This window comes from Camelina sativa, chromosome 12 (genome assembly GCF_030686135.1).
Source record: "Camelina sativa cultivar CO46 ecotype springtype chromosome 12, ASM3068613v1".
NCBI classification, from domain to species: domain Eukaryota; kingdom Viridiplantae; phylum Streptophyta; class Magnoliopsida; order Brassicales; family Brassicaceae; genus Camelina; species Camelina sativa.
Genome location: NC_141891.1, coordinates 6,208,320 through 6,235,273, shown reverse-complemented (window position 1 = coordinate 6,235,273; position 26,954 = coordinate 6,208,320). Strand labels below are relative to the sequence as shown.

Genomic DNA, 26,954 nt, shown 5'->3' with positions numbered 1-26,954 from the left:
TGACTGTTCATAAGCTGGTTGAACAAGTATATATTCATATCCAATATGAAATGGGGTCGAATGGCTTAAGTTATAACTAAAAACGAGGACAGCTTGAATTAGTCGGGTTTTAAATATCTGCGTCTCTCGAGAGACTTCGACTTAAACTGACCCTATCTACCGAATCTCGTTTTGCTGAAAAAAATATTGAATCTGTGCCTGTGGTATGGGTTTGTTAATAAAAATTACAGAATACAGAATTACAGATAATGCCTCCTTGGGGTTGGTGGTTAAAATTAAAATCGATAATGATTTTAAGTTTGATTAGAATTTGTCACAAGTTCTACATGGATTGCAAACTTATAAAATAAAATTAACTAAGACGTGAATCAGTCGGTAGTTAAAATTATAAACTTTTTTATCCAGTACATCAGGATTCTAAAAAAGTCTCTGTCAAAGTTCAATAACTTGGTCATAGCTATATCTCCATTGTTTCTCCTGGATCTCTTCAACTTGGTCCCCCTAGAATCAACCCTCTTTTGTCCAAGCTTTAACCAGAAAAAAAAATGACATTACTTTCCTCTCTCGGAAGAGTTTCTCGATCTGCCCCACTTGCCTCTAAGCTTCTTCTCCTCAGCACTCTCAGGTTTCACTGTCTCTACTACCTAAGATTCTAACTTTTTCATCGCTTTCCGAAAAGTCGGGACCTTTCTTTGCTTTATTTGTTTCGTTTTCTCAATCCGTTGTATCTTAGAATCTTTACCGCCTTTTATCTTAGTCTTTTTCTTAAAAAACCGTTAGTATAGAACTACTTCTGATTAGCTTGCTCTGTAAATCTTTAGCTACTTCTTTACTTGGTGTGAACAAAACCTGTGCCTTTGGGAAATATCACTTTTTGGAGTTGCTCATTGAGGGTGTGTTGTGTATTCTTTACACATTTGCAGCGGTGGAAGTATAGTGGCATACTCTGATTCTAATACAGAAGTTAACAAAAAGGAAGAGCAAAAGAAGAAGAAAGTAGTTGTGCTTGGGACTGGATGGGCTGGTATATCTTTCCTTAAAGATCTCGATATAACTTCCTACGATGTTCAGGTTGTGTCTCCGCAGAACTACTTTGCCTTTACACCATTGTTGCCTAGCGTAACCTGTGGAACTGTTGAAGCTAGAAGCATTGTGGAGTCTGTTCGTAATATAACTAAGAAGGTATGTTACTTTGGATCTCTCTTTCAAACTGTATGCAGAGAGAGAGAGGCATCATCATCATCTGCTAAGTTTATGTAGCTTTTGTTGTTTGTTTGCAGAAAAATGGGGAAATTGAATTGTGGGAAGCAGATTGTTTTAAGATCGATCCTGTTAACCAAAAGGTTCACTGTCGACCAGTTTTCAAGGATGATCCTGAAGCAAGCCAAGACTTTTCACTCGGGTATGACTACTTGATCGTAGCAGTGGGAGCACAAGTCAACACATTTGGCACTCCTGGTGTACGTGAGAACTGCCATTTTCTCAAGGTAACTTCATTGGTTTCTATTTTTATAATTCTTCCAGTTTCATACTTCAATTCATATAAATAAATAAAAACACTGCAGGAAGTAGAGGATGCACAGAGGATTCGTAGAGGAGTGATAGATTGCTTTGAAAAAGCACTCCTTCCTGGTCTCACTGAGGAACAAAGACGAAGAAAGCTTCATTTTGTTATTGTGGGAGGAGGTCCTACTGGTGTGGAGTTTGCAGCTGAGCTACATGACTTTATTCGAGAGGATGTAACCAAAATATACCCCTCAGTCAAAGAGCTCGTGAAAATAACACTCATTCAATCTGGAGATCATATTTTGAATTCGTAAGTAGAAAACAACACTGTGGATCCTTTTCGCCATTTCTTCAGCCAGGCTTAAGTTTGATGACTAAATGGTTGTTTGCAGATTTGATGAACGTATCAGTTCATTTGCTGAGCAAAAATTCCTGCGAGATGGTATTGATGTTCAGACAGGAATGCGTGTGCTTTCTGTGTCTGATAAAGATATCACTGTGAAAATCAAATCAAGTGGAGAAGTCGTAAGTCTTCCTCATGGATTGATATTGTGGTCCACTGGAGTTGGAACCCGTCCGGTTATCAGCGACTTCATGGAGCAAGTTGATCAAGGAGGCAGACGTGCGTTGGCAACTAATGAGTGGTTACAAGTGAAAGGATGTGAAAATGTTTATGCAGTTGGCGATTGTGCTTCTATAGCTCAACGCAAAATCAAGGTCTGTACTCTGTGAACTCATTTGACTGTTGATGTTGTCCCTTTTATTTCATATGTTGATGTCGTACCGTTAGACTGTTGATGCTTGCTGAATCTTGATAGATGTTGTGATTACTTTAGGAGGATATTGCAAACATATTCAAAGCTGCAGATGTGGACAACTCTGGAACATTGACCATGGAAGAGTTGCGAGACGTGGTTGATGATATCCTTGTGAGGTACCCGCAGGTGGAGCTATACCTGAAAAGCAAGCATATGAGGAATGTTAACGATCTGCTGGCAGATTCTGAAGGAAATGAAAGGAAAGAAGTAGACATCGAGGCATTCAAATTGGCTCTCTCGGAGGTTGATTCACAGATGAAGACCCTGCCTGCAACTGCTCAGGTACTTGGTGCCTTGACCAATGCGTATAACCATGGGTTTTGTCTAGGAAATCTGGGTCAATGATGTGCTTTTTGTTTTGTATAGGTCGCTGCTCAGCAAGGTGCTTATCTTGCAAAATGCTTCAACAGGATGGAGCAGTGTAAAGAGCAACCTGAAGGTCCTAAGCGCTTCAGAACTGGCGGGCATCATCAGTTTCGCCCCTTCCAGTATGTCTAATCTAATGAACTCAGGACCATGCATCCTCATAAACTTTTCAAGATATAGAGATGAAACACCTATTTGCTTGATTACAGGTACAAGCACTTTGGACAATTTGCTCCCTTGGGAGGGGACCAAGCAGCTGCTGAACTACCTGGAGACTGGGTGTCAGCTGGAAAAAGCACCCAGTGGCTCTGGTATTCTGTTTATGCAAGGTAAATAGTGAGAAACTCTTATTATTCGTTATAGCAGATGTATAGAACTAAGCGTTGAAACATATGAAACAAAAATGATGTGATGAATGCAGCAAGCAAGTTAGCTGGCGAACAAGGGCTCTGGTGGTGTCAGACTGGACAAGGAGGTACATATTCGGGAGGGATTCAAGCCGCATCTGAGACATTACTGCAAATTTGTTATGTGTTTGTGAGATTGTCTTTAAGGGGAAACCAAAGATTCAGTCTATCTCTTTGTTGTTTGTTTTTTTGTGTAAATCTCACAAAGCTGTGGCGCCATCCTTGTGATTATATAACCTTCTTGTTTGTTTTTGGCAAAGCAAAACCTTTTGAAAGAATCTTTCTTCATTTTACAAAAGATAACAAAACTCACAATCTTTGTGTATTTTAGAGAAGACAGTAAGCATTCCAACAAAGATTATTTGCTCTACAATTCAGATGCAAGAAAGCAGAAGAAAAGGAAATCAAAACCAACCAAATTCACAATCAAATCACCACAACAAGAGTTGAGGTTCAATTTTGATAAACCGGAACGTTCATTCATTCTTCAAACCTCAGAAGCTGGGAAAAAGTGAAATTACGATCCTTGCTTTGTAACTCAGCAACTCTTTTAGCAGCACCTGAATCACGAGGGCTCCCTCCAAGACGACGAAGCGTTCTAATCTTAGGTAGCTTCTCACAAATAGGAGTCTCATCATCATCATTCACACCACTGCTATACAAATCAACTTCACTCGGAATCTCCCATCTCTTCTTCACTCTCCCTTCACTCTTGTTGCTATTTTCATCAGAAGCTCTTCTCTTCTCCAACCTGTTATGATTCTCTTTCTCTTCATTCTCAGGCAACGAACGTTTCCTCACATCTTTCTCTCCTCCACCCTTACTCACTAGACTATACCTACTAGCAACAACCCTCCCTGGCTTCAACGGTTTCCTCAAAGAAACATTCTTTTCATCGTCTTTGAATAGCTTCTTAGGCTGGATTGACAAAAGAACACCTTCTTCTTTCTTCACCACTCTCTTTGATCCCACCGTCGTCGCTGCTTGCTTCTGACCCGCCGTCGTCATCGTCTTGGCTTTACGAGATCTTGGACTCAGACTCAAACTCGTTCTTCCTTTATTATTATTACCTCTGTTCGTTATTTTGCTTTCCTCTATACCAGGAAGCTTAAAGAAACAAGACTTGCGTCGATTCTGAGCCGATTGAATCGGAGTCACGGTTTCGGATCTCTTCCCGGAATTGAATATCTCCGCCGGTCCAAGACTAACGCCTCTTCTTGATTTGGTTCCTTGGAGAGACGAATCATCGAATTTGACTGTTGGTTTCTGAGATTCCATAAACTTCGCCGGGACGATTCTTCCTCTTATAGCAACGCTTCTCGCCGTTTGCTCAGCTTTCTCTAACCGGAGCGACTCCAATCTCGTCGATAACCGTCCGATCTCTTTCTCTACCTCTTCGATCTCTGTATCGATGTCTCGTTTACACCGATCCGCTCCGGATTTGAACTTGACGGTTTTGGATTTCGCCGACGGAGCAGCTGCTTCTTGATCGGTGGTGATCGAGACTGAGGATTGGAGGGAAGAGGAAACCGAAATTGAGAAATGATTCTCTTTGCTACCATCGGAATTGAATGATTCGTTGAGGTGAGAAGACCAAGAAGAAGTAGCTTCGATTGCGGAAGTAATCTGGGAATCTCCGTCGTCGAAAGCGGCGTTGTTCCAGATCTGAAGCTTTGGAGGAGCGTCAATCGTTTCTCTAGCCTCGATTGAAGTCATTTTCTTGAAGTGAATCGAATCAGGGTTTTGGATGAGAAAGACTTTGAGGATGAAGATGAAGATGGAGAAGAGGAGGAGAAGCTGAGAGTATTTCTTGAGGATTTTATTTGACCGTTGGGAAATGAATGAGAGACGTTACTCATTATTTTCTCCATTAGTGAGGAGCGTCGTGTGATTTGAACCGTTTGATGAACCTGACACGCTCCGATTTCGGTTACATAGATGGGCTATTGGGCCAATATCGCCCAGTGGTTTCCTTATATATATTTGGGCCTGTGAATAAATTATTCGTTTGGTATAATAATAGACCAAAACTCTCAATAATGACAACCACCTTAAAAAAATAAATAACATTATGGAGTGACTGACTTGTCTGTCTCATTGGATAACGATGGTTTTGGAATCTTTTGGGATTATTAATTTATTTAAAAATTGAGATAATCGCATTTCACTGTGGATAATGTTAAGTGGTAATCGCAATCAAGATTCTAGAAAAAAAGAGTTTTGCATAATCGAATCGAAACGCTTGCTTTGATTTTTTCAAACATTTCTAATATTCACATAGATGTAACCAAAACTATATACATACAGTTGCATCCAGAAAGAAAAAAAAAACATGACTCAAGCTAAGCGAGTACATGAGCAGGTAGCGAGAGTCAACCATCAGAGATGAAACCAAACTTATATATACAGTTTGCATCAAGAATCTGACTCAAGCGGGGTTCGTTCATCATAAGCGTATCCATCACCATCATCTGAAGATGGGAGATCGAAAATGTAAGAATTTTAGCCTTGTGCCCAGCAGTTGAGGTACATGACTTGGCGGAGAGACTCATCGGGAGTAGTTGAAGAAGAGTTACGACGTCTTTCTTCAGATGGGATACTGTCTCCGGCGAGATCAGCGGCGGCGAGAGGACGGAGATCGGAGGAAAGTCTGCGTTGGAGACGGTGAGCGGTGGTGATTCCGCTTTTCAACTTGACGCCGTGATCGGCGTTTCCTTGAACTGCTACGAATGATGCTGCCATCCAAATCTTGTTCAAATAACTCATGTCTTTTTTTTTTTGGTATATAATTAATATCTTCGTGAATTGGAGAAACCTTTTGAGAAGCTTTGAAAGACTTTGAGAAGCTCTTGTTGTTTTTTTCTGTAAATGGATGATTTTTGTAGGAAGGTAAAGCAGAGGTGAGGTTGGTACTTATAGCCAGAGGGGTATGAGAATGAGGGTAAATATGTAACTTTGAAAATATCTAAAAAAAAAATAGCGATACCGTGGAATGGATCAGTGGGTGGGATCCAGGTTTTTGTAAAGCGATGTAGAGAGCGATAGATAGATTACTCGTGAAAATCTCGAGAGAAATTGAAAGTGGCTGAGTAAGGAAGGTACCAAGTGGCGACCTTAGAGGGTCCTATCCTCAAGATGAGTCATCCATCACCCTCCTTTGTTTGCTTCAATTATCGATTCCCCCCGTGTAGGCCCCACTCTTTTTTCCTATAATTTGAGTTTTTAATGTAAATTGTCTCTTGTTTGTTTTGTTTTATACTCAAAATGTAATGTAGCGATGGGTAGGCCAAAACAATACTTTGGCTACATTATGTGGGGGGGATGCCCTCCTAGAAGAGGACTCGGGCGGAGAGTACCACGAGGGGGTTCGTTGACGTGTAAACCGCTTATTGGGTCGTCACGTGCGTCTTCACGTGCTATAACATCAATTGCTTCTTGTCTTCCTTTAACAATTCTATTGCTAAGTGGTTTTGATACAATACAACCAATCAGAGTTCTTTCGTTTGTGGAAGTGGAACAAAAAAGTACTCTCATTAAGACATTAACTAGGATATAATGAATGCTGAGAGAGATTGCAACTTTATAATGAGAGATTAGTACTGTTATCCTTTTCCGGTGTTAAAACAAACGACGCCGTTTTAGAGCAAAGGCTAAAAAAACATGCATCCCCATTTAAAAAGCTTGGCCAGTTTTGATGACCAAGATTTTCCGGCCCATCAACCCCGTGAAGGCTTCTCTTTACCGCAAGGCTTACAAATTGGATCTCCTTCCTCATGGAGCTGACGCAATGTTCGAGTCCGATGCTTCCAGATCCATAACGAGATTCAGGAAGAGTGTTTCTACGCTGAACAGTGCTCTGTTCTTGATTTACTCCACTTCTTATTATGATTAACTAGATCTTCCAAGCCTTCTTTACCAAGCAAAGTTTTAAACGTAACGATGAACGAACGTCTGTTTTCTTCATCTAACACAACTAGTGTTAAGATCCTCCTCGTTTATACACTATCTCTATCTTTTCCAATATTGTAAGCCTCCTCCATTAATCTGTTTTGAATTAAGAACCTGCGTAATATGTTATGTGTATGTAGTTCAGATTTAATCTTCTTCGGTGATTCTGATTGTATTTTTTTTATAAGTGATATCAATCTTGTGATAATAGAGATTAGCCATGTCTGATTCTTCTTGTTATAACCATATCATCACATTTATTGTCTTCTCAAACTATCTATCTTCTTGCATTTGGATATAAGCAGTTCTATAATCTGATGAGACTATAATCATGAGTCATGACCATGACTTTAAGCATATATGGACTATATCTCAATGTCTGATCTTGATGTTTGGCTCTAGTTGGTCAAGTTAGAACGCCATGTCACATTGGGGAGAGAATGAAATGCGTGATCAGATCATAGATGAAGCAGAAGAACTCAAGAAAGCTTGGAATAAGAAAAGGGAATAGAACATCACTTGAGACCAACAAGGCTCATGACCGTGAAAAGGGAGAAGGTTATGCAGTAAACTGTCACATTGCTCTGACTTCACTTTTTTTTTGTTTTATTCAGGGATACTGCCGGATGTAACACTTGAGTGGATTTGGTGTATCTTGCAGCTTTTCTTGGCTAACCAAGATAAGTTCTACAAATAAGTTGACAAGCACTGCTGGAAAGCAATCATCCCATGTGTGGTTTCCAACATTGAGCAAAACAGAGAGAAGAACAAGTAGTAACCTTCAGTGATGGTTAATTTAGTTAAGGTCCTAAACCTGGGATGACTAATCAAGAATGTGGTAGAGTTTCTTGAAGCTCAAGACGAATGATCCACCACGTATAATGCCACTTCCTCCATCCTAAGACTCCAATAAAAACGGAAAGATATACTAAAAGTGAAAACCGATATCAGGACAATGGTTTAGAGAGGAGCCAAAATCAGTTAAGAACAAACCCAAAGACGCAGTTCTGAAACAGCAGTGGAACGTAGCTTCGGGCCTATTGTATAGTAATTGGGTTTTAAGAGAGAAACGTAAGACGAGATACTCTGGAGATTCTGGTACAATTTCAAATTTCAATGCTCTCTCTAAAGTAGTGTGCTGAATATTCATATGATACATTATTGTGTAATGTCCCACAATAGAAAGAGATAGTGATAAATATTCATGTGATATACTATGTCATGTCCCATAATAGAAAGAGATAGTGACAAGAATTACATAAAAACAAAAACAGACATGACTCCACCATATACTACTCCTAGCTCAATCTCCCCTTTGGAGATGGCTACTCTGACTCCTAACACTCTCACCGACACATCACACGCAAACAACACACAAATCCACAATACAAGGAAGAGGAGAGAACGCAAGAGCCGTTGGATTAGGATGAACTTTCTTTCTTGTCATCCCACGGCTAGCAGTCACTCTCTGTTTCTCTCTTCGAAAAAGAAAAAAAAAAAGCAATCACACAAGTAGTAGTAGGAATCTTATAGTCTTTGACAATGTAGAAGATTAGTTGGTTCAGAGGACGGGGGAGAAGTTGAGGCGGGAAGTGTAAGTTGCTTTGGGAGCCCAGTTTCTAGGGACAACGTCGGTGGCTGAGAGTGTTTTACCGGCAGACAAAGTGGTGAGCTTGATGGAGAATGGTCCCTTGAGTGGTCCTCCAACGATGCACCAGTTGGCCCCCCATACGTGCTTCATCTCTAACCAATCCCTAGCTCCTGACTGCACCAAACATTCAGAACACGAGAAAACCCATAAGTCTTTAGTCTTTACACTTTGAGTCTGTTTTATTGTTACTTTTTAGAAGACTTTTAAGTGGTGTGGTGTGTCTTTTCTAGCTAGTTGGTCAATAAAGACTCATCATTATGCTCACTCCACTAAGATCTTTTCATCCTTTTTTCTTATTTAGTACTATAAATAAAGTAAGACTTTTGAAGTGGAAGTGACTTTGTGGTAAGAAAAAAGGAAAGTTAAAGAAGTGAGTGCAGTTTGGTTATTAAGAAAAGAAGAAGAGTTACTTGGCGAATGTGCATGGAGCCAATGTCACCTTCTCCGTCTTCAAACTCAACTAGCAGAGATAGCCAAAAATCAGTTGATCCTTCATTCACATGGAACGCTATGTTCTTCCCTCTATATTTGCATGCCGTCCTTTATTTTATTATGCAAAAGAAGAAAAGTAAAATATATTATCAGTGAGAAAAAAGAGATTGATACAGATCAAAATGGTCAATGGTCAAAAATGGTGTTGGGACCATAAAAAACGAGATCGCCGTTAAAGTTGCCTCTTTTGTTTAATACATTCACACCCAATTGTGAAAAAAAATCTAATTGTTTAACCCTGTTTAGCCCCATTACCTAAATAATTCCTACTCCTTCTGTCTCACAAAGATTGAAGTTTTAGAAAAAATTATTTGTTTCTCAAAGATTGATGTTTTGAATATTTTTAATAATTTTTGTTTTAATGATTACTGATGTTGTAAAGTGTATGGAGTGTAAAAATGGAAATGTGAAAAAGTGAAAATAATAAATTATAAATTAATCATATATTCCCTCTGTCTTAATATGTGTGTAAAATACTAAACTTCAGTCTTTGATAGACGGAGGGAGTATTTCTTTAAACTGCTCGTGCACTGTCACGAGTTAGTTATTGAATGAGCATAAGCATTAAATAATATTGAGAACTATATCTTTATCAACAAAAATAAATTGAGGATAAATATATATATACGTACCGGCGGTAAATGACGGGGATGAGGCCACGGTTACGGAGAGGGCCAGACTCTCCGGAAATAGCCAAGCGGCCGAAGACGGCACCACTGAGGTCGAAGTGAGTGCTGGTTTTAGAGCAGCCGGGACATTCGTCAGTGATAATGACGGTAACAGCTCTCCTGGAACAAATGCTCTTGTCCAAGCACCGAACCTTGTAACAAGCGCCACAGCCTTCACCGTTTTTGAAGAGGATAGGATTCACCGCTCCAACCCTCGCATGTAACGGCTTCACATCCACCAACGTACCGTACCCACACGCTCCTCCTACATACGCAATTCCGGTAGTATATAAACTAATAATTATTTAATTTGTTTATAATGTCTATCACTACTAGTCTAGAGTGTGAGTGTGTGACGCTAATTAAGTAATTAATTAATTAATAATGCGTTATATAATTACCGTCACTGCCGTCGCCGTTGGGGCTTCCGTACCAGGTAGCGACTGCGGGAAGCCAACGAGAGCTAGACACGTGGCGATGGGTCGTAGCCAAACCGGACGAGCTAACGAGAAGCTGCAGGAAAACAATGCAGAGTGTAGCTAACATGACCAGAGAGAGCTGCATTTTCTGCCGAAGTTGTTTTCCGGAGCAGAATCGGAGCCGGAAAAGGTGAAGAAGTTAGTTTACCGACAGTGAGTGAGAGAGAGAGTGAGTGAGTTATGTAAGAATTGATATGTCAGTGTTGTTGTTGTTATTATATAGACCAAATAAAGGTAGAAGAAGCAAACTGCTTTCTGTGGTTTCTCTTTTTGTTTTGTAAAGTTTTATTTAATACCGGTTTAGTCCCTTAGCCATAGGTGTTATTTACGGTAAGATGCCATTAGGAGTCGGACCCCACCGACAGTTAAGGCGTCGATTTCGCACGATCCAGCGTGTCATTGTCAGGAGGGGACCTAAAAGGGTGTTTTCGTAATTTAAAAGATTCGACCGTTGAAAATTTCCGGCATGATTCTGTGGTAGAGAATAAGAATCCGTTAAGAGAGACTCAGACCTGACTCAATCTTCAATTCTTCTATAGATATGTTTCATTCATTTATTGATGTTTATTTGGTTACGAAGATAACAAATACTAATTTTTTCAGTAACATTTATACTATATAGTAATGTTTATATGTATAATTGAATGTAGTTGAATAGAGTAATGTAGTTGAATAAACAAAAAAAAAGTTGAATAGAGTAAAGGATATATTACGCAAACGAAATCTTGATGGCCAATCTCGTGTGCACACCGCATCAATCATTTCATTATAAATATATGAAAATATACTACCAACGGTTTATAATAATACCAACGGTTTTTGCGCTAATTTGTATGATGTAACGAACAACCACCTTAGCTTACTAATGACAAATTAGGTTTTCTGTTTTTGTTGTTTGTATTAACTTTGGTGGGGCAAATAGATTATAACTATTTCTCATTCAGGCCGGATTATAATTATGAAAGTGGAACCACGATTTGATTGTTTTATCACAATGCACATGACTACTCTACTTTCATCTATTTTTATAATATACAACCCTACATTTCTGTGACGTTACTTTCTTAAAGCTATGGGGAAAAAAAATAAAATTTTAAAAGGAGATATTTGTAGCGTCAATTACGGTTTGTATAAAAATGATTGTATGTAGACATGGTGGTATTTTAAAGCGTAGTGCCAAAAAATATAAAAAAAAAAAGACATGACTGATTTGTTTGGTGTATGTATATATGCACTCAAATAATGCTTGCAAAGTTTTTACTTCAAAGATTTCTCTCCATGTGTAGTCTTTTTGTAATCAGAGTTTTCGAATCATTGCCTCATTTAGTTACTACACAGAAAAATCAGAATCAGTTCGTCAATTGTGTACTAAATACTCTACTAATTATTGATTTAAGTACTATTAGACGATTATAGAATGTGAAAGAGTGGTGTTTAAAAGTCAAAATGTACAACTGATTCACATGAAGTAAATGAATAATTAATTAGGCGGGTTTAACTGTACATTCGAATCTTATATAGTTCACATCAGAATCAGATCATTCTTCCTCGCTCCCACCAAACCCTCTCTACCATTGTTCCAATTTACACCAGACTTTGACTTAATAGTACTATTTACCAATTAAATAACCGATCTTTGAATCCAACATTATAAACTTAATTACTAAATGTAGTAGAACCTAGTTTCAAATAGCGATTAACAGATCTATGACAAACCATTTCAACAAGTAGTTTTGTTAAAATAGTTTCCTTTGTTTGCAGACAGCTCGGACAACAAGTGACGACTAAACAGGATTGGTTCTATCTTTTCGTAATGAGTATTTTATTGAGTGAATGTCCATGTCTCGTTCTGCTTCGTTACAAGCCGGTTTAAAACTTCGCTCACCTTTGTTCTCTTCTCCGTTTGGGCCACCTAACAATCACTTTCGGCCCAATTTAAAGGCAGGCCTTATAACACAACTAAAAAACAATGTTGCGTGTGTAGTAATATAATATGTGGGGTAAAATGTCGAAGATAACTTAAGTTAGGGGTTTAATACCGAAAAGCATAAAAAGCCAAGGAGTCGAACTAAAAAAAAAAGTTGAATTAGTTTACTCATTTAATAAACTAAAAAAAATCATGTTGAACTTTATCCAAAAATCTCATCTCGGGACGAGAGCATCTCTTTTCGGAAAATTCGAATCTCCCACACCTATAATAAAAGCTCCAAATTACATCTCAACCGCCCATCTTTAATCCAACGGTTAGTAAATGACGCACACCTGCTTTTTCGTGAATATTATTAAATACAAGAATTAATTTTCACGAGTCCTCCTCCTCCTCTCTTCAATTTCAGTTAAAAAAAACTTTTTTTCTTTCTTTCTTCTATTAGCTCAACTCTCCGTCGTTTCTTCTCCGTTCTCCGGTCAATTCAGATTCCTTCGAGAGAGATTTTTCTTCTTCTTCTTCTTCTTGTGTTGGCGAATTCCGCGTGAAATTATACATAAAAATGTTGGCAGCGATGGACTCGCGTTCTTCTCTCCATCATCTTCATCGTTTCATTGCTCGCGTTGACCTTTTCGCCGGTGTTCGAATGAAACGATTCTCTAAAAGTCCTGTTCCGAGTGTGCCTCGAATATGTGGAAACAATTTGTGCTGATTCGTCTCTTCTTCTTCCCTTTGGTTTGTTTTTTTTTGTTAACTTTGCATCTGAATTCCGAGATCCAATCGAAGCTCGTAGTGTCTTTTTTATAGGTCAGTGATCCACAATTTGTTCATTTACGGGTTTAGAAGTTTGTGTTTAGTGGGAATTGTGACTTGTTGGGGTTTGTTTCGAACTCTCAAACACTTTAGGGTTTTCAGTCTTGTGGAATTTGGGGATTTTATTTTATTTTTAGGTTTTGTTGAAATCGTGAAGTTGTGTTTGTCTTTGCTGGATCTCTGAAAATGGCTGATAAGACAGAATTAGGGTTACAAAAGACTAGTGTCAATTTGAAAGAGCAATTGGCTAAAACTACTCTGAAGAATCTTAGGTTACAAGGGCACACGTACATTGAGCTACGTGAGGATGGCAAACGTTTCGTATTCTTCTGCACTTTGTGTCTTGCTCCATGCTACAGCGACACAATCTTGCTTGGACACTTGAATGGTAACCTTCACAAGGAGAGATTGGCATGTGCGAGGATCACACTTCTTAGAACGAATCCTTGGCCTTTCAGTGATGGTGTCCTTTTCTTTGATAGTTCAACTGGAGCAGAAGAAGATAAAAGTTCAATCGCTGGTGGTGAAGATGTTCCCTGTCAGTTGCAGCATTGCGGTGATGAAGAAAGATTTGCTATTGTCGAGTATGATAAGAACAGAGTCATTGAAACAAATGGAGATAACCAGCCTGCTGAGGTTTCTGATGATGAACCTAGTCACTGTGCGGATAATCTGATGATTTCTGGTGTGCTGATCAAGGAGAAAACTCTTGATGTGGAAGCAAAGTTCATTGGCTTTGGAAGAATAGCTGCCAGGTTGTTTGAAAGCAAAGGACGCACAACTTGGATTGATAAACTATGGTGCGAGTGGTTAGGAGATGAGGGTCCTTCTGATGAGGAGAAGGCTACGGTCCCAGATCATGACTTTGCTATCGTCACGTTCTCCTACTTCTACAATTTGGGCAGGCTGGGTTTGCTCGACGATCCGAGCCGACTTCTCACATCTAGTCAGTCGCCAGAATCATGTAACGGCGAGGACAGTTGCAGGAAGAGAAAGAAGTCTTTTTCGGATCCTGAGGACACCAGTGATTCTCTGTGTAATCAGTATGACTCTTCTGAGGAGGTTTCTTCAAGTCGTAATTCAAACTCTTCAAGAGCTCTAATTGCTGATTATGATGATAGTCTCATGAGCAAGAGAGTCGTGAAGAACAGAACGGTAAGACGAGAGCTGAGGAGACAACAGCGGATATTTTCAGAAAGAATATGTGAAGTCTGTAAGCAAAAGATGCTTCCAGGAAAAGATGCGGCAGCAATACTTAACTTAAAGACAGGAAATCTTGTGTGCGGCAGCAGAAACCTCTTGGGGGCGTTTCACCTCTTTCACGTGTCTTGTGTTGTACATTGGTTTCTCTTCTGTGAGAGTGAAATACTTGGGAGCAAGATGGTGAGTGGAAAAGGCAAAAAGAGATGCACAAAGCATAATGGTCAGACTGGTGTGAAGTGGAATCAGTTGGCAAACGACGTCAGCTGGCAAATATTTTCGGTGTTCTGTCCAGAATGCCAAGGTACCGGCATAAACATTGAAGGAGGTGTGATTGAGAGAGACACGTTTCCGCTTTCTCAGGTATATGTGTGCTACACTCCACTATCTCAAAGAGCAGTTTTCTTAACGTGTTTGAATCTAACGTTACATATTTTTGTATATGATTTGGTAGACATGGAGGTTCCAGGTGAAAGTGAGCGAAGGTAGAAAAGCATGGGTGAAAAATCCGGAGAGGTTGGAGAATTGCTCAACAGGATTTCATTTTCCGCAGCAGCCTGATGAGTCTGGTCAGGTTCCGGTTCAGGTAAATATTATAGCACCACAAATTGGACCATTTTGATCGTCTTAACTTGGGTGGTAAATGAAAATATAAAAATGTGGATGAAATGCAGGAGGAGAGGGTACAGATGATGAAGCTGGTTCGTTTCTACCGAGTGGAGTTGTAATGTAGGAAACAACTCATTTCCTCCTATGTAAATAAGGGCTTCGTCTCTCACGTTTTACAGTTCTCTGTAAATTTACAATTACTTTGTTTACTATCTCTGATTGATTACTACTTTGAAGCCCATTTCACTCTTTTTTCTATTATGGTCGTTAGATACCGACAAGAAAAATTCGAACATTTTAAAAAACCTAAATTGCAACTTTTGAAGTTAGAAAAAAATGGATCCCGTGAATGAGGGATTGTCTCGTGCAGACCCTAAACCCATAACTCATCTCAGACTAGTCTATGCTTTTAATGAAACCAGCTAATTCCAATCCCAATCCACTCACTTTACCAATTTTTCTTGGCAACGTTTTTAATGTATAAAGAAAGACTCGTACCAAAACACATAGTTGAAATTAAAAGTTTCTACTTCTTCTATCTTACAGTATTAATACGCCGTTATCAATCAAATCTAGGGGCCCCCTTTCCCTTATATTCTTATTTTAAAAATTTATTTTTGTTTTAAACGATCGTAATCCGACCATAAACAACATCATTTGTGTCGCATTCTAATGCCACTATCATCTTTTTGGGTGCACAGATCTATCTTGAGTTGAAGATAAGCCTCCTTTTTCACCCACGCTCTCTCATCTTCTCATCACATCATCACATATCCACATATAAATAAATCGAGCATAGAGAAGCAAGCCAATTTGTGTCGTTACTTTATTTGGACTTTATTAATGTGCTCATTATACAATTTTAAGGAATCAACAACTCTTACACATATACACATACACACTCTTATTACATATATATGCATACTGATTCCAATTGGTGTATATATATACACATATGTATATTTATAATTAGAATAGAAATAGACACATAAACATGAAGCAAAGTAGGAACAAGTAAACTCTGCTTAGTGACTCCTCCGCCTGCATTGCTCGTCGCCTCGACCGGACATTAGTGTCACGGTAAGGAGCCACGTTGCTTGAAGACGGATCACCGAATAGCCTCCGGTGTACCATTTCGCATACAACACCCATCACCGGATCAGGCATTCTATACATGTACCGTTGACTCTCCCCTTCACCTAAACGTTGACCAACCCCTGTTCTTACGTTGTAAACCGGACCGGATGGTCTGTTTGGTACTATTGAACCGGACTGTGGAGTTTTCTGTCCTCGGCCGTAGATGGGAACAAGGGTAGCCTCGGAGACATCGGATTTGCAGACGGGACATTTCGGGGGTTCCCTCTTACAGTCGTATTGATCGATGCGTTGTCTTGAGTTGTTGGAGGAATAAGTCCACTTGTGAATGCAGGGCCAACAAAACAAGTGGCCACATAAAGTCACGACCGGGTCTCTGACCTGATCCAAACATATATTGCAGTCGAAGTCTCCTCCTCCAGAATCACCTAATGTTGTGTTGTCTTCGTTCTCTATCTCCATTTTTACTGAAACACACAAGACAAAAACACATTCACTCAGTGGTTTGCTTATTTAATGAGATTTCACCTAATTTGTAAAACACTAAACTCTATATAGATCTTAAGAGAATTGTGTATATACAAATATCATGATCGATCTTGAAACTAAACTTATTTTAACACACCAACGTAAAGTAAAGGATTAGAAAAACAAAAAGAAGGTAAGGATCTTATTCTTTGACAGGCTGAAGTTATGAAGACTTGACCTAATTAATCACTTTCGGTTTCGAAAGCTTTGCTCTGTTTTCACTTAAATCCTACAACACGTTATCTTATAAGAAAAACAAAACAAAAAAGCCAAATAATAAAAAAGAAACGGAGTGGTTGATGAAACAGAAACAAGTGATAATAAGTTAACAAACTAATAAAAACACATCTACAAAAGAGTTGAGTCGTATGATGATCTATGAACTGATACAGTTTACCAAAAAACAAAAAATAATCTTTCTTGAGTAGTAACTCAAAAAAAGTGCAGATCTATTAGTTTGATGTCTTTATATATACACACACGCAACAACATAAAACAAGAAAGAGACGTACTCGTTGTAGAGATTGTAAAAGCACCGATGGATCTTTAGAGACTTTGGAAACTTGAGAGAGAGAGAGAGCTTGTATTGGTTTATGCTACAATGGCCAGAAGAGAACAGAGGAAATGATTTATTTTGGGGTTTAGAGAGAAGCACAGAATGGGTAAGAAGAATATTAGATCGAGGGTGGTGCAGAAGCACGAGACCCTATAATATACACAAACACACACACACAATTATTTGTATTATTTTTGTTTTGTAAGGTGCAAAATGAAAATCAGGAGAAGAAACGTTTACCTAAAATTATACTAATAAGTAGATAAAGTAACGAAACGCCATTCTTTTTTTTTCTCCAGCCTCTGTCTTTTATATTTTATGAAAAGGTCAGCAACGGATCAGCTTCGTTTTAAAAAAGTAAACAAGATAATATAAACCATAATATATTCACAACTAAGTATATTTATAGAAAATTAATTCTTCAGTTTGAATAGAATTTTGTTGACAAAAAACAAGTGGAAATATGGTAAATGTCCCCATGAGTCCAATGGACCATGACTTTATAGGGGGAAAAATAATAATATTGCAAAATTCCCCCATAAAAAAATATCATATTTCACAAGATAAGAATTTGGCTCTGAAAAAAAAAAGATAAGAAGTTGGCAGCTTCTGTTTCTGGCAACACAACAGTAGATACTGCCCAAAGCTCTATGACGTGGTGCTCCATGGCTGCACCGTTACACCATCATACAAAAATCATGTAATATTTGTAAAATTCTACTTATTTCGGTGCCTTACTTTCAGAATTTGTAATTATTAGGTGTTGAATGAATAACAATGGGAATTTTTTGGTAAGTTGTTTAATCAAAGTTGGAATATGAGGAGGAGAATGATAAAAGTTTAAATGAAAGCCTTAATTAAAGGTCATATTCAACCAATGGTTGAATAGTTTATAAACCACAAAGATAATTAGGTTACACGTCACGGAAGCAAAAGGAGCCATTGGTGTCACCAGACCATATTTAATATTCCACATATACTATATATATTAATTGCAGAAGAAGGCAACCCCAAAAAATCCAGTTATAGTAAAACATTGCCTTAAATTCGTATACGTTGTCTCGTCACTGTTATGTCTGATTATGATCATGAAGCTTAATTAAGGTTGTTAGATGAGTTTATATGTGCTATATATAGGAGTATATACTATCACATTTTAATTTTTTTTATAATTTTGAATAAATAACTTATAGCACTATATAAATTTGTAGTCTACGAGTACTATTTTTTAGAGGAAAACTATCAATTACAGTTTCGTTTGTAATACTCTCTTTTTATCATGAGCAATTACGCAAATTATATAATCATCCAAAATTATATCACTTATTTGTTGCGTCCGACTTACGTAATTTCACTATATTCATTATTGTGAAAAGTATTTCTTTAGAAAACGATATACCAAAGCACGTAAAAACAAAATCTCGGTTTAATTCACAAAAAAAAATGAACAATATGCTTTTTCATCTAAAACATCAATAATGTAGAATGTAGATATCATGCAGCCATGTGTTGGACAATGGTAAAATCTTTTCGATATAAAGTCAGTCATTTACCTATTTTTTTTTTGTTTTAACATATAAGACTTAAAGAAACTAAGAATTTACTTCATCAAACCGATACAGAGTAGAAAGATAATTTTCACCCTAGCTGTTTATTGTTACATTACATAACTAGATTTTAACCCGCGGGACAATATTTTTACAACAAAAAAATATTAAATTTTTAAAAATTGTATTTGTTTGTTAATTTTGTTTCTTTTGATTAGTGTTTAAGATTGTATAATTGTATTTTAATTAATTATAAAATTTGATCAGTTGTATACCACAGACACGCGACAATTATTTAGTTTTATTTATACTAATGTTACATTTGTACTGTATCCTTATGGTTATAAAAATATAAATTTTTACTGCTTTTAGATTTAACCCGTGAAAGAATTATTCTTACATTATTATATTTTTAAATTTTTAGTGTTTTTAAATTTAATCCGTAAGTTTAAAGTTATTTAGATTTAACCCGTGAAATAATTATATCCATAAAAGTTATTATGCAGTATACCACATATTAATTTTTATATTATAAATACTCTAATTTATTAGATTTAACCCGTAAAATAATTATTTTTACATTTTTTATCAGCATATTAATAACCATTAAAGTTTTAATTGTTCATATGAAACAATATAGTTATTACTGAATATTAGAGTTTTTAAAAGAAGAAAATATTGTATAGATATTTTTGGTATATGTTATTAAGTGTAATAAATTTCTTAATATATAAATTGTTTTAGGAAATTATAAACCAAATTTGTAGAGACATTTTGGGAATCTAATTGATTCTGTTTGTATGTGCAATTTTTTAAGGATTAACTTTGTAAATAAGTATCACTTAAAGTACACCAAATGTACTTCAATTTATAGAAACACCACGGGATAATTAGTTAGTTTTATTTATTATAATGTGAGAAATCTGAGGAATCAAACCCCTAAGTACCTCAAGTCAAGTAATGTAGATGACTAAATCTACATTTTACAATCAAAATATGTAAAGCAAAAATTTCTATAGAAAGTCTATACAAACAAAATCTCTAAAGATAGTTTTGGTGATTTTATGGGATTAAAACTTTAATGGGTAGAGCTGTTTTTGGAAAAATCATAATGTATAGATATTGTTAAGATATTATGGCAATATAAATGTAACAAATGTTGGTCGATTTAAGAAAATTTAGTATTTGAGTTTCTCTGCAATATTGTTTATGGAATTTTTTTAGGGGTTAATCTTGTAAATACAAATTTAAATAAGCAAAACTTAAAGGGCATAACACAAAATGTACTTCAAAAATGTTAATATAAATGTAAGATAGATAGATTATTCGATTGACTGACAAAACATCCCGAGAAAATACATTTATCATTTTAAAAACGACAATAACAAAATTGGGATACAGTTGTAGCTAGCTTTCTATATCTGGGGTTAAATACAGTTGTAACTTGTAAATATACAAATACTATTTTTAGAAAACGTATAAATATATGAATATTATAATGATATATACACGTTCGTGATAATGTATTCAAATTATCATATGAAATTATTGGAGCAAGTTGCATTTAACGATCCGGACCGGAGAACTGAGCCAAGGAAATGGGCGGTTCTCAATTTATTATGGATATCAGCCATTGGTAGTTGAACCAAAATTAATTATACTGTAGTATTAAACTTCTCTATGACATTTCTTGGTTTTTCTCAATGGATTAAATTAGTTAACGGTAACTTTGTTTTTGCATGAACTGATTCATACTATTGGTTCTTCTAACCAATGATCCGGTATATCCGCAACATTTTTCTCTCCTCCTATAACTTTTAAAGGAAACACGAAAAAACAAAAAAAGCAAAGAAGTTTAGAAAGAAAAAAAATCAAATGTGACAAAAGAGAAATAAAAAAAGGAGGAGGAAACATAAACATGGAGATTGCTCATCATTGTTTGGTTTCTCTTCTCTCAATCCTCCTTTTGTCTGGATTTGCCTTGTCTCTCCACATCTCTCGTAATTTACACAATTCTTTAATATTGTTTATTAAAATATTGTTTAAATTTGTTATGACAAAATCTGATATTTCTATGTGCATGCAGTTGATAATAAACTTGAGTCACACCAAGCTACAAGCCGAGCCCTTCTTCAGGCAAAGGCAAGTAAGTAATTAACTTCCACAAATTTGTATCATACTGATCATAATCTTGTGTGTTTTAAAAATCATGGTCAATGATTGCGTTTATAACATTTTTAACAGCGTGCAAAGAAGATTTTGCGACCAAGAATTACACAGTCATAACGAGTAAATGCAAAGGACCAAATTATCCGGCCAAGGTATGCTGCTCAGCCTTCAAGGACTTTGCTTGCCCATTCGCGGAAGCTCTTAACGATGAGAAGACAGATTGTGCTTCCACAATGTTCAGCTACATCAATCTCTACGGTCGTTATCCTCCTGGAATATTCGCTAATATGTGCAAAGAAGGCAAAGAAGGCCTCGATTGCACCGACGTCAAGCCCACTACATCATCTTCCCATGCATTGATCCCTCTTGTTCCGAGACTTGCATTGCTAATCACCATTTTTATCTTGTTTTGCCTCTTCTAAAGACAATCTTATATATATGTCAAGATATGAGTTATATATAAACTACAATCTTATATATATGTCAAGTTAGTTGTTGTGTGAGCACATATTTTATGGATGGTCCCCAAAGCCTAAAACTCTTTGGTTGCGCCAAGTAAATAAAACCGTTTGTTACAAACACATGATACAACTAGCATTCAACAACATGTTTTTGTGGATCAAGAACATGTGTGTTTGAACATAAATGGGCTGAGTTAAATAATCTCCAAGGCCTTATAAAGGTCAGTAGAATATAATTTAGCAAGAAAAAGTAATTAAATAGAAACATGAACTCCTCATAAACATAAATCATGCTTCTTGTCTTGGTGGGTACAGTAACACTTTAATCCAAAGCACCGAAACACTAAAAAATCAGTAATTTTTTTTTTGTTGTAGATCAATAGGGTAAACAATTCCAAATGAGAACAATGCAAAGATTATCGGTGAGCAGTAACAAGCGTCTCGATGAATCGTAACCCATCAAACCTTGGAGCAAACTTGTCACTTCCTCCATCTTCTGAACCTTCCTTCTTCCTCTGTTTTCCCTTTGAATCCTAATCAGAATATACATAACTCGTTACACTTCCGAATCCATGAAAACAAAACCTCTTATCCAACCTTGTTATTCAATTAATTTGTTTGAGATTACTTATTGTAAGAGTACTTGATGAAACAGAGCAAAAACAGAGGAGGGAACGTTGATGCTACCGAGAAACAAAGAGATTGGTTCTGTTTTTTTGTTTTACCTGACGGGAATGATTAGATTCCGGGGAAGAGAAGGAGACGGAGGTGTTGGTAGAGCCAGCAGAGATAGCGGTGGCTGAAGCAGCAACAGAGATTGAGGCAGCAACAATGATTCCAGATTTCTTCATGTCTCGGGTGAACAAAATTATCCCAAACTCGTGGACTCTGTTTTTTATTGTTTCTGTGTTAAATAAGATAAATTTGCAACCGTAGACAGATGAGAGAAAAATGTGGGAAAAAAAAATTGAGGTGTTTGCTTTCTATAGCCGACGGTTTATATACGCAATGCTAGTTGACCATTTTTACGTATCTATACCATTTTGCCCTTTTCCCATGTATCTTAAGTATGTTTTCATCGTGTTTAATTACGATTAAGATCATTGGTAATCGTAATTTAGAAAGAAAAAAAGATTTACCTTCTAGTAGAAGAATTGTTATGAGAAATTGGAAAAAATAAATGTACTTTGAGACCTTTGAAGTTAGAACCACACAGAGAGGTACATGATTGGTTGATCTGTTTAAATGAAAATGGGTCCATCGTTGGTTGGTAAAGTAACCCACGTGTCCGGACAATTGTTGCAACTGTGAGTTGGTGTTTTTTTTTTTGAGCATGTAGTAAAGAAGTCAGCTTTCTTGTATTGGACAAGTATACCCATCTTCTTTCTCGTTATTTACTGTTGCTATTCTATGCCTCATAAGATAAGGTTCGAGAAAATGAAATGTTCATAAGATAAGGTTGAAGACACTAATAGTACGACGGGGGAACAAGGGTGTTGGACAAGTGGTTCTGATTATTTTTTGTCTTTTGAGAACCTAATCCCATATGCAAATTGTGGATATGAACTTAACAAATCCATGTTGGTTTTCTGGTGAGATGTTGTCTGTGTCAAATTTAATACTATGTGTTAACACATTTATTCTTTGATAAAGACATGACAATTGACACAGCCTATGCTCAATAGCAATAAATTATGCCCGGTCACTATTTTTGAAGAGAGAAACAGAGTAGTGAAATGTTTTAAACCCATCAAACTCTGACATGGTAACAAACACATTATCGTACTACTTAGCATCTTATGGTAGCGTATAGGATCCCCCCAATTAAGTTGTTAATTAATTACTAAAGTTTTCATAGAAGATGTATGGATACAAATAAAAAGCGCTTTGCGGCTATGTTTTCTGTAGGGATGGGTTTCTTAATAATTAAACTTTACTTTTGGAGGACTTACTTTATCGTTTGCGCATTCTCATAATCTTGTCCACATATCTATCTTTTACTTTTCTCACCGGCCAAAAAACTTATTCGGTCCATATCCGTATCTTAACGTGAATCATTTGATCATGCCGCAAGACCAAGAACCAAACAACTTGTTCTACTCTTAAATGTAAAATATTTGGTGTCCCCAAAAAAATGTGATCAAGATAAAAGAATGTAAAAACATTTTCTGACCAAAGTGAATGTGGAATATCTGCCCAGAGGAGTTCAATATGTTGAATAAGATCTTACAAAGATGTCCAAGAAAAGAACGAAACAATTTAAAGGGTATATATGTTGTGGACTCATTGTAAGTAACGCAACAGGGCAATCCTGAGGACTAGTTTCATTACAGCTTCAAACAAGTTCTTTACAAGAGTTTGTCCCAACTATCTCTGAGTCACAGATATGCAGATGCTAAGATACATCATCCTGATCCAACAAAACCACTCTTGGTGTACGTCCAATCATAACCGGTTCATGTTTCTGATACAACTGATAACTAGAATATGTTCTTCAGAAAAGTTTAGCTGACCAATGTTACTATAGATCCCAAAAACAAGCAGGAGACAATGCCTAGAAGATGCTGAGATTAGACAAGACAAGACAAATAAGATGCTACTTGCTAGGCTTACACAAGACCAAGAGACTCTCCAAACAGTAACCTTGCTATCCATAAAGATATCAAGGAAGAATAGTGTCAACGTTGAGAAGCTAGTTTCCTGCACATAGTCACTATGGAATCAAAGAGCACCAAAACTATATCGTCTCGTCTGTCACTTTCAATTCGATGACAAGAGACCCCCATATAAACATCAAAACCAATCCCTTAACACTCCTTTCTCATCTATATCAATCAAAACTTGGTGTTCCTCCAAGTTACCTCAATGCATCATGAAATTAAAAGCAGCTCTGGTCCTCAAATCCCTTCTGAACTATGTAATCACATTCAGCCAAAATCGAATCTCCATTTCATTCAGGTCCTATCAGCGTTTTCTGATCGACACCTCCATGATCTGTGAGTCCGAGACGCCTCATTTCATCAATTTCTTCTAGGAAACTGGCTCTTCTTACATAACGTTTTTGAAATGCTGAAGAATGAAACGTTATATGCCTCACTTCCCTCATTTCTTCTACGAACTAGATCTTCCATACGCCTTTTGAAGTCGAGAAGAGATTCTCTCCAAACGCTCATCGACACATAACCAACTGAAGAATATATATACCTAGAGAATATTAAACCACAGCGCCAGCGAAACGACGTAGTTCTTAAATTCAAAGGATGTAATTATCTTAACTAAAACAAAAGGGGCAAAATCAAAACCATTAAAATCCTTAGGGACTAAAAGAATAAATAAGAATAAAGAAAGAAAGAGTAAAGTCGGTTTGGCTGTTTCCTTCTTCCTTCATCCTTATCTCTCTCTCTCTCTCTCTCTCTCGAGTCTGAAAACTAAACAACTCCATTTTTTTTTTTTCTCCACTTGGGACTTTTCTTTTCTTTTTGTAATTAAACAAACCAAAAAAAAACGTTTTTCTCCTGCTTGCGTTTTCTCAAAGGTTCGAAGAGAACGAAGAAGCAACCTTTTTTTTTTCTTTCTTTTTTGCTTTTCCCCCAAGACTTGATCTCTAAATCGAGATTTCCTTTGATTTTAATTCTCTCTCGATCTTAGTTTTTCTAAGAATTCGGATTCAAATGGCGTCTGGATCTTCGGGTCGGGTCAACTCAGGATCTAAAGGCTTCGATTTTGGCTCCGATGATATCCTCTGCTCCGACTACACCAACCAGGACTCTTCTAATGGTCCTCACTCCGATCCTTCCATCGCTGCTTCAAACATGGTGAACTCACTTACCTATTTCTTCTTCCCGTTCTGTAATTTTAGTCTATAGGCTTTGCTCAATCATTGGTATTTGGGAATTTTAGGGTTTCGATTTGGTATATGATTGCTAGATAGATTGTGATTGATGAGTAGCTAGGTTCTGTTTGAACCGGAAGAGCAAATTGTATTTCAAATTGATGATGATGATTACTGAGTTAGTTTGTCGTTTCATGTTTTTGCTTGCAGGAGTTTCATAAAACGAGGATGGCTAGGTCTTCGATTTTTCCGACAAGCTCTTACAGCCCACCGGAGGACTCTTTGAGCCAAGACCTTACTGACACTGTCGAAAGAACCATGAAGAAGTATGCTGATAACATGATGCGTTTTCTTGAAGGTATCAGCTCACGTTTGTCTCAGCTTGAACTTTACTGCTATAACCTTGATAAGACAATTGGGGAAATGAGATCGGAGTTGACTCATGAGCACGAGGAGGCTGATGTCAAGCTTAGATCTTTGGACAAACATCTTCAAGAGGTTTGTGTGTTTTGCAATGTTTATGAATCCTTTTTTTTTTTTCTGTTAATTTTAAATTTTAGGACTATGATCAGCATTGGAAGTTTGATAACCATGATATATGTTCTGTTGTTGTAGGTGCATAGGTCAGTCCAGATTCTCAGAGATAAACAGGAGCTAGCAGACACTCAGAAAGAGCTAGCAAAGCTTCAACTTGTGCAGAAAGAGTCATCTTCTTCGTCTCACTCTCAGCATGGTGAGGATCGAGTAGCCACTCCTGTTCCAGAGCCTAAGAAGAGCGAGAACACATCAGATCCACACAACCAGCAGCTTGCACTTGCTTTGCCTCACCAAATAGCCCCACAACCGCCAGGGCAGCAGCCGCAGCCACAACAGCAGCAGCAGTATTACATGCCTCCTCCTCCTCCACAGCTTCAAAACACACCTGCACCTGCACCTGTTCCCATTCCACCATCACAACCTCAAGCACCACCAGCACAGAGTCAGTACATGCCTCCACCTCCTGCTCCATCCCACCCAAGCTCAGCCCAAACTCAGTCATTCCCGCAGTACCAGCAAAACTGGCCTCCCCAGCCACAGGCTAGGCCACCACCGTCAAGTGGAACCTACCAAACATACCCGCCTGCACCACCAAGCAACCAATCCCCTGTAGAATCGTTGCCAAGCAGCATGCAGATGCAATCACCATACTCTGGACCTCCACAACAGTCTATGCAAGCTTACGGATACGGTGCACCACCACCACCACAGGCTCCGCAGCAGACAAAGATGTCTTATAGCCCCCAGACAGGCGATGGGTATCTACAATCAGGACCTCCTCCTCCTTCTGCCGGGTATGCCAATGCCATGTATGAAGGTGGGCGAATGCAATACACACCACCTCAACCGCAGCAGCAGCAACAGCAACAGACCCATTACTTGCAAGGTCCACAAGGTGGTGGATACGCTCCCCAGCCTCACCAGGCAGGTGGCGGTAACACTGGTGCACCACCTGTGATGAGATCAAAATACGGAGAACTGATAGAGAAGCTAGTGAGCATGGGGTTCAGAGGAGACCATGTGATGGCCGTGATTCAGCGGATGGAGGAGAGTGGCCAACCCATCGACTTTAACGCCCTACTAGACAGATTGAGTGGACAGTCCTCAGGAGGGCCTCCCAGAGGAGGATGGTGATGAAGTCTCATAATCTCTCTTCCTTCTCTCTACTTGTATCTTTTTAGTTTTTACAATAAAAACTGTGCTTTGTCCTCCCTTGTTCTTGAGTTACTCTATAAGGCCCTAGTTTTATTGGGGCCAATAGATTGGGTCTGTTGTGTATTCTTCTTAAGCGACTCAATTTACGTTTTCTTAAAAAAGCCCTATTATTATGTGTATGTTTTTTACT

The 26,954-nt window shown here is 37.7% G+C and overlaps 9 protein-coding genes across 13 annotated transcripts; 4 read left to right on the top strand and 5 right to left on the bottom strand.

Moving 5' to 3' along the window:
• The first annotated feature begins 301 nt into the window (after positions 1-301).
• Positions 302-3,372, top strand: LOC104730530 (external alternative NAD(P)H-ubiquinone oxidoreductase B1, mitochondrial). The gene is made up of 9 exons (XM_010449711.3): positions 302-625; positions 924-1,182; positions 1,281-1,487; positions 1,566-1,816; positions 1,899-2,223; positions 2,343-2,606; positions 2,691-2,812; positions 2,900-3,019; positions 3,112-3,372. Exons 1-9 carry the CDS (start codon positions 546-548, stop codon positions 3,197-3,199), a joined length of 1,716 nt encoding a protein of 571 aa, XP_010448013.1. The 5' UTR covers positions 302-545; the 3' UTR covers positions 3,200-3,372.
• On the bottom strand, positions 3,365-5,082 carry LOC104730531 (uncharacterized). The gene has a single exon (XM_010449712.3). The coding sequence runs from the start codon at positions 4,811-4,813 to the stop codon at positions 3,578-3,580; it is 1,236 nt and encodes a 411-aa protein (XP_010448014.1). The 5' UTR covers positions 4,814-5,082; the 3' UTR covers positions 3,365-3,577.
• A 394-nt stretch (positions 5,083-5,476) lies between these two features.
• On the bottom strand, positions 5,477-5,992 carry LOC104730529 (uncharacterized). The gene has a single exon (XM_010449710.3). It carries the CDS (start codon positions 5,861-5,863, stop codon positions 5,600-5,602), a length of 264 nt encoding a protein of 87 aa, XP_010448012.1. The 5' UTR covers positions 5,864-5,992; the 3' UTR covers positions 5,477-5,599.
• A 2,242-nt stretch (positions 5,993-8,234) lies between these two features.
• Positions 8,235-10,629, bottom strand: LOC104730528 (expansin-B3-like). The gene is made up of 4 exons (XM_010449708.2): positions 10,258-10,629; positions 9,821-10,121; positions 9,107-9,236; positions 8,235-8,810 (listed from the first exon to the last, which is right to left on the bottom strand). Exons 1-4 carry the CDS (start codon positions 10,418-10,420, stop codon positions 8,607-8,609), a joined length of 798 nt encoding a protein of 265 aa, XP_010448010.1. The 5' UTR covers positions 10,421-10,629; the 3' UTR covers positions 8,235-8,606.
• A 2,012-nt stretch (positions 10,630-12,641) lies between these two features.
• Positions 12,642-15,125, top strand: LOC104733254 (uncharacterized). Its single transcript, XM_087478440.1, has 4 exons — positions 12,642-12,967; positions 13,049-14,638; positions 14,730-14,861; positions 14,950-15,125. The coding sequence occupies exons 2-4, from the start codon at positions 13,262-13,264 to the stop codon at positions 15,001-15,003; spliced, it is 1,563 nt and encodes a 520-aa protein (XP_087334566.1). The 5' UTR covers positions 12,642-12,967; positions 13,049-13,261; the 3' UTR covers positions 15,004-15,125.
• A 571-nt stretch (positions 15,126-15,696) lies between these two features.
• On the bottom strand, positions 15,697-17,542 carry LOC104730526 (E3 ubiquitin-protein ligase RMA2). 5 transcript variants are annotated; one of them, XR_015574529.1, is made up of 3 exons: positions 17,304-17,542; positions 17,020-17,213; positions 15,697-16,446 (listed from the first exon to the last, which is right to left on the bottom strand). XR_015574529.1 is itself a non-coding variant. In XM_087478439.1 (3 exons), exon 3 carries the CDS (start codon positions 16,439-16,441, stop codon positions 15,854-15,856), a length of 588 nt encoding a protein of 195 aa, XP_087334565.1. In that variant the 5' UTR covers positions 16,442-16,446; positions 17,020-17,103; positions 17,304-17,531; the 3' UTR covers positions 15,697-15,853. The 5 variants fall into 5 exon arrangements, 4 of the variants coding, with proteins under 4 accessions (XP_087334565.1, XP_010448008.1, XP_010448007.1 ...); XM_087478439.1 differs by having other exon boundaries at positions 17,020-17,103; positions 17,304-17,531; XM_010449706.3 differs by lacking the exon at positions 17,020-17,213 and having other exon boundaries at positions 17,304-17,406.
• Positions 17,543-20,378: 2,836 nt separating this feature from the next.
• Positions 20,379-21,360, top strand: LOC104730525 (GPI-anchored protein LLG3-like). Its single transcript, XM_010449701.2, has 3 exons — positions 20,379-20,610; positions 20,697-20,756; positions 20,855-21,360. The coding sequence occupies exons 1-3, from the start codon at positions 20,529-20,531 to the stop codon at positions 21,199-21,201; spliced, it is 489 nt and encodes a 162-aa protein (XP_010448003.1). The 5' UTR covers positions 20,379-20,528; the 3' UTR covers positions 21,202-21,360.
• A 134-nt stretch (positions 21,361-21,494) lies between these two features.
• On the bottom strand, positions 21,495-22,607 carry LOC104730524 (uncharacterized). Its single transcript, XM_010449699.3, has 2 exons — positions 21,966-22,607; positions 21,495-21,773 (listed from the first exon to the last, which is right to left on the bottom strand). Exons 1-2 carry the CDS (start codon positions 22,089-22,091, stop codon positions 21,657-21,659), a joined length of 243 nt encoding a protein of 80 aa, XP_010448001.2. The 5' UTR covers positions 22,092-22,607; the 3' UTR covers positions 21,495-21,656.
• Positions 22,608-24,013: 1,406 nt separating this feature from the next.
• On the top strand, positions 24,014-26,821 carry LOC104730523 (uncharacterized). The gene is made up of 3 exons (XM_010449698.3): positions 24,014-25,055; positions 25,283-25,570; positions 25,688-26,821. Exons 1-3 carry the CDS (start codon positions 24,912-24,914, stop codon positions 26,741-26,743), a joined length of 1,488 nt encoding a protein of 495 aa, XP_010448000.1. The 5' UTR covers positions 24,014-24,911; the 3' UTR covers positions 26,744-26,821.
• The last annotated feature ends 133 nt before the right edge of the window (positions 26,822-26,954 follow it).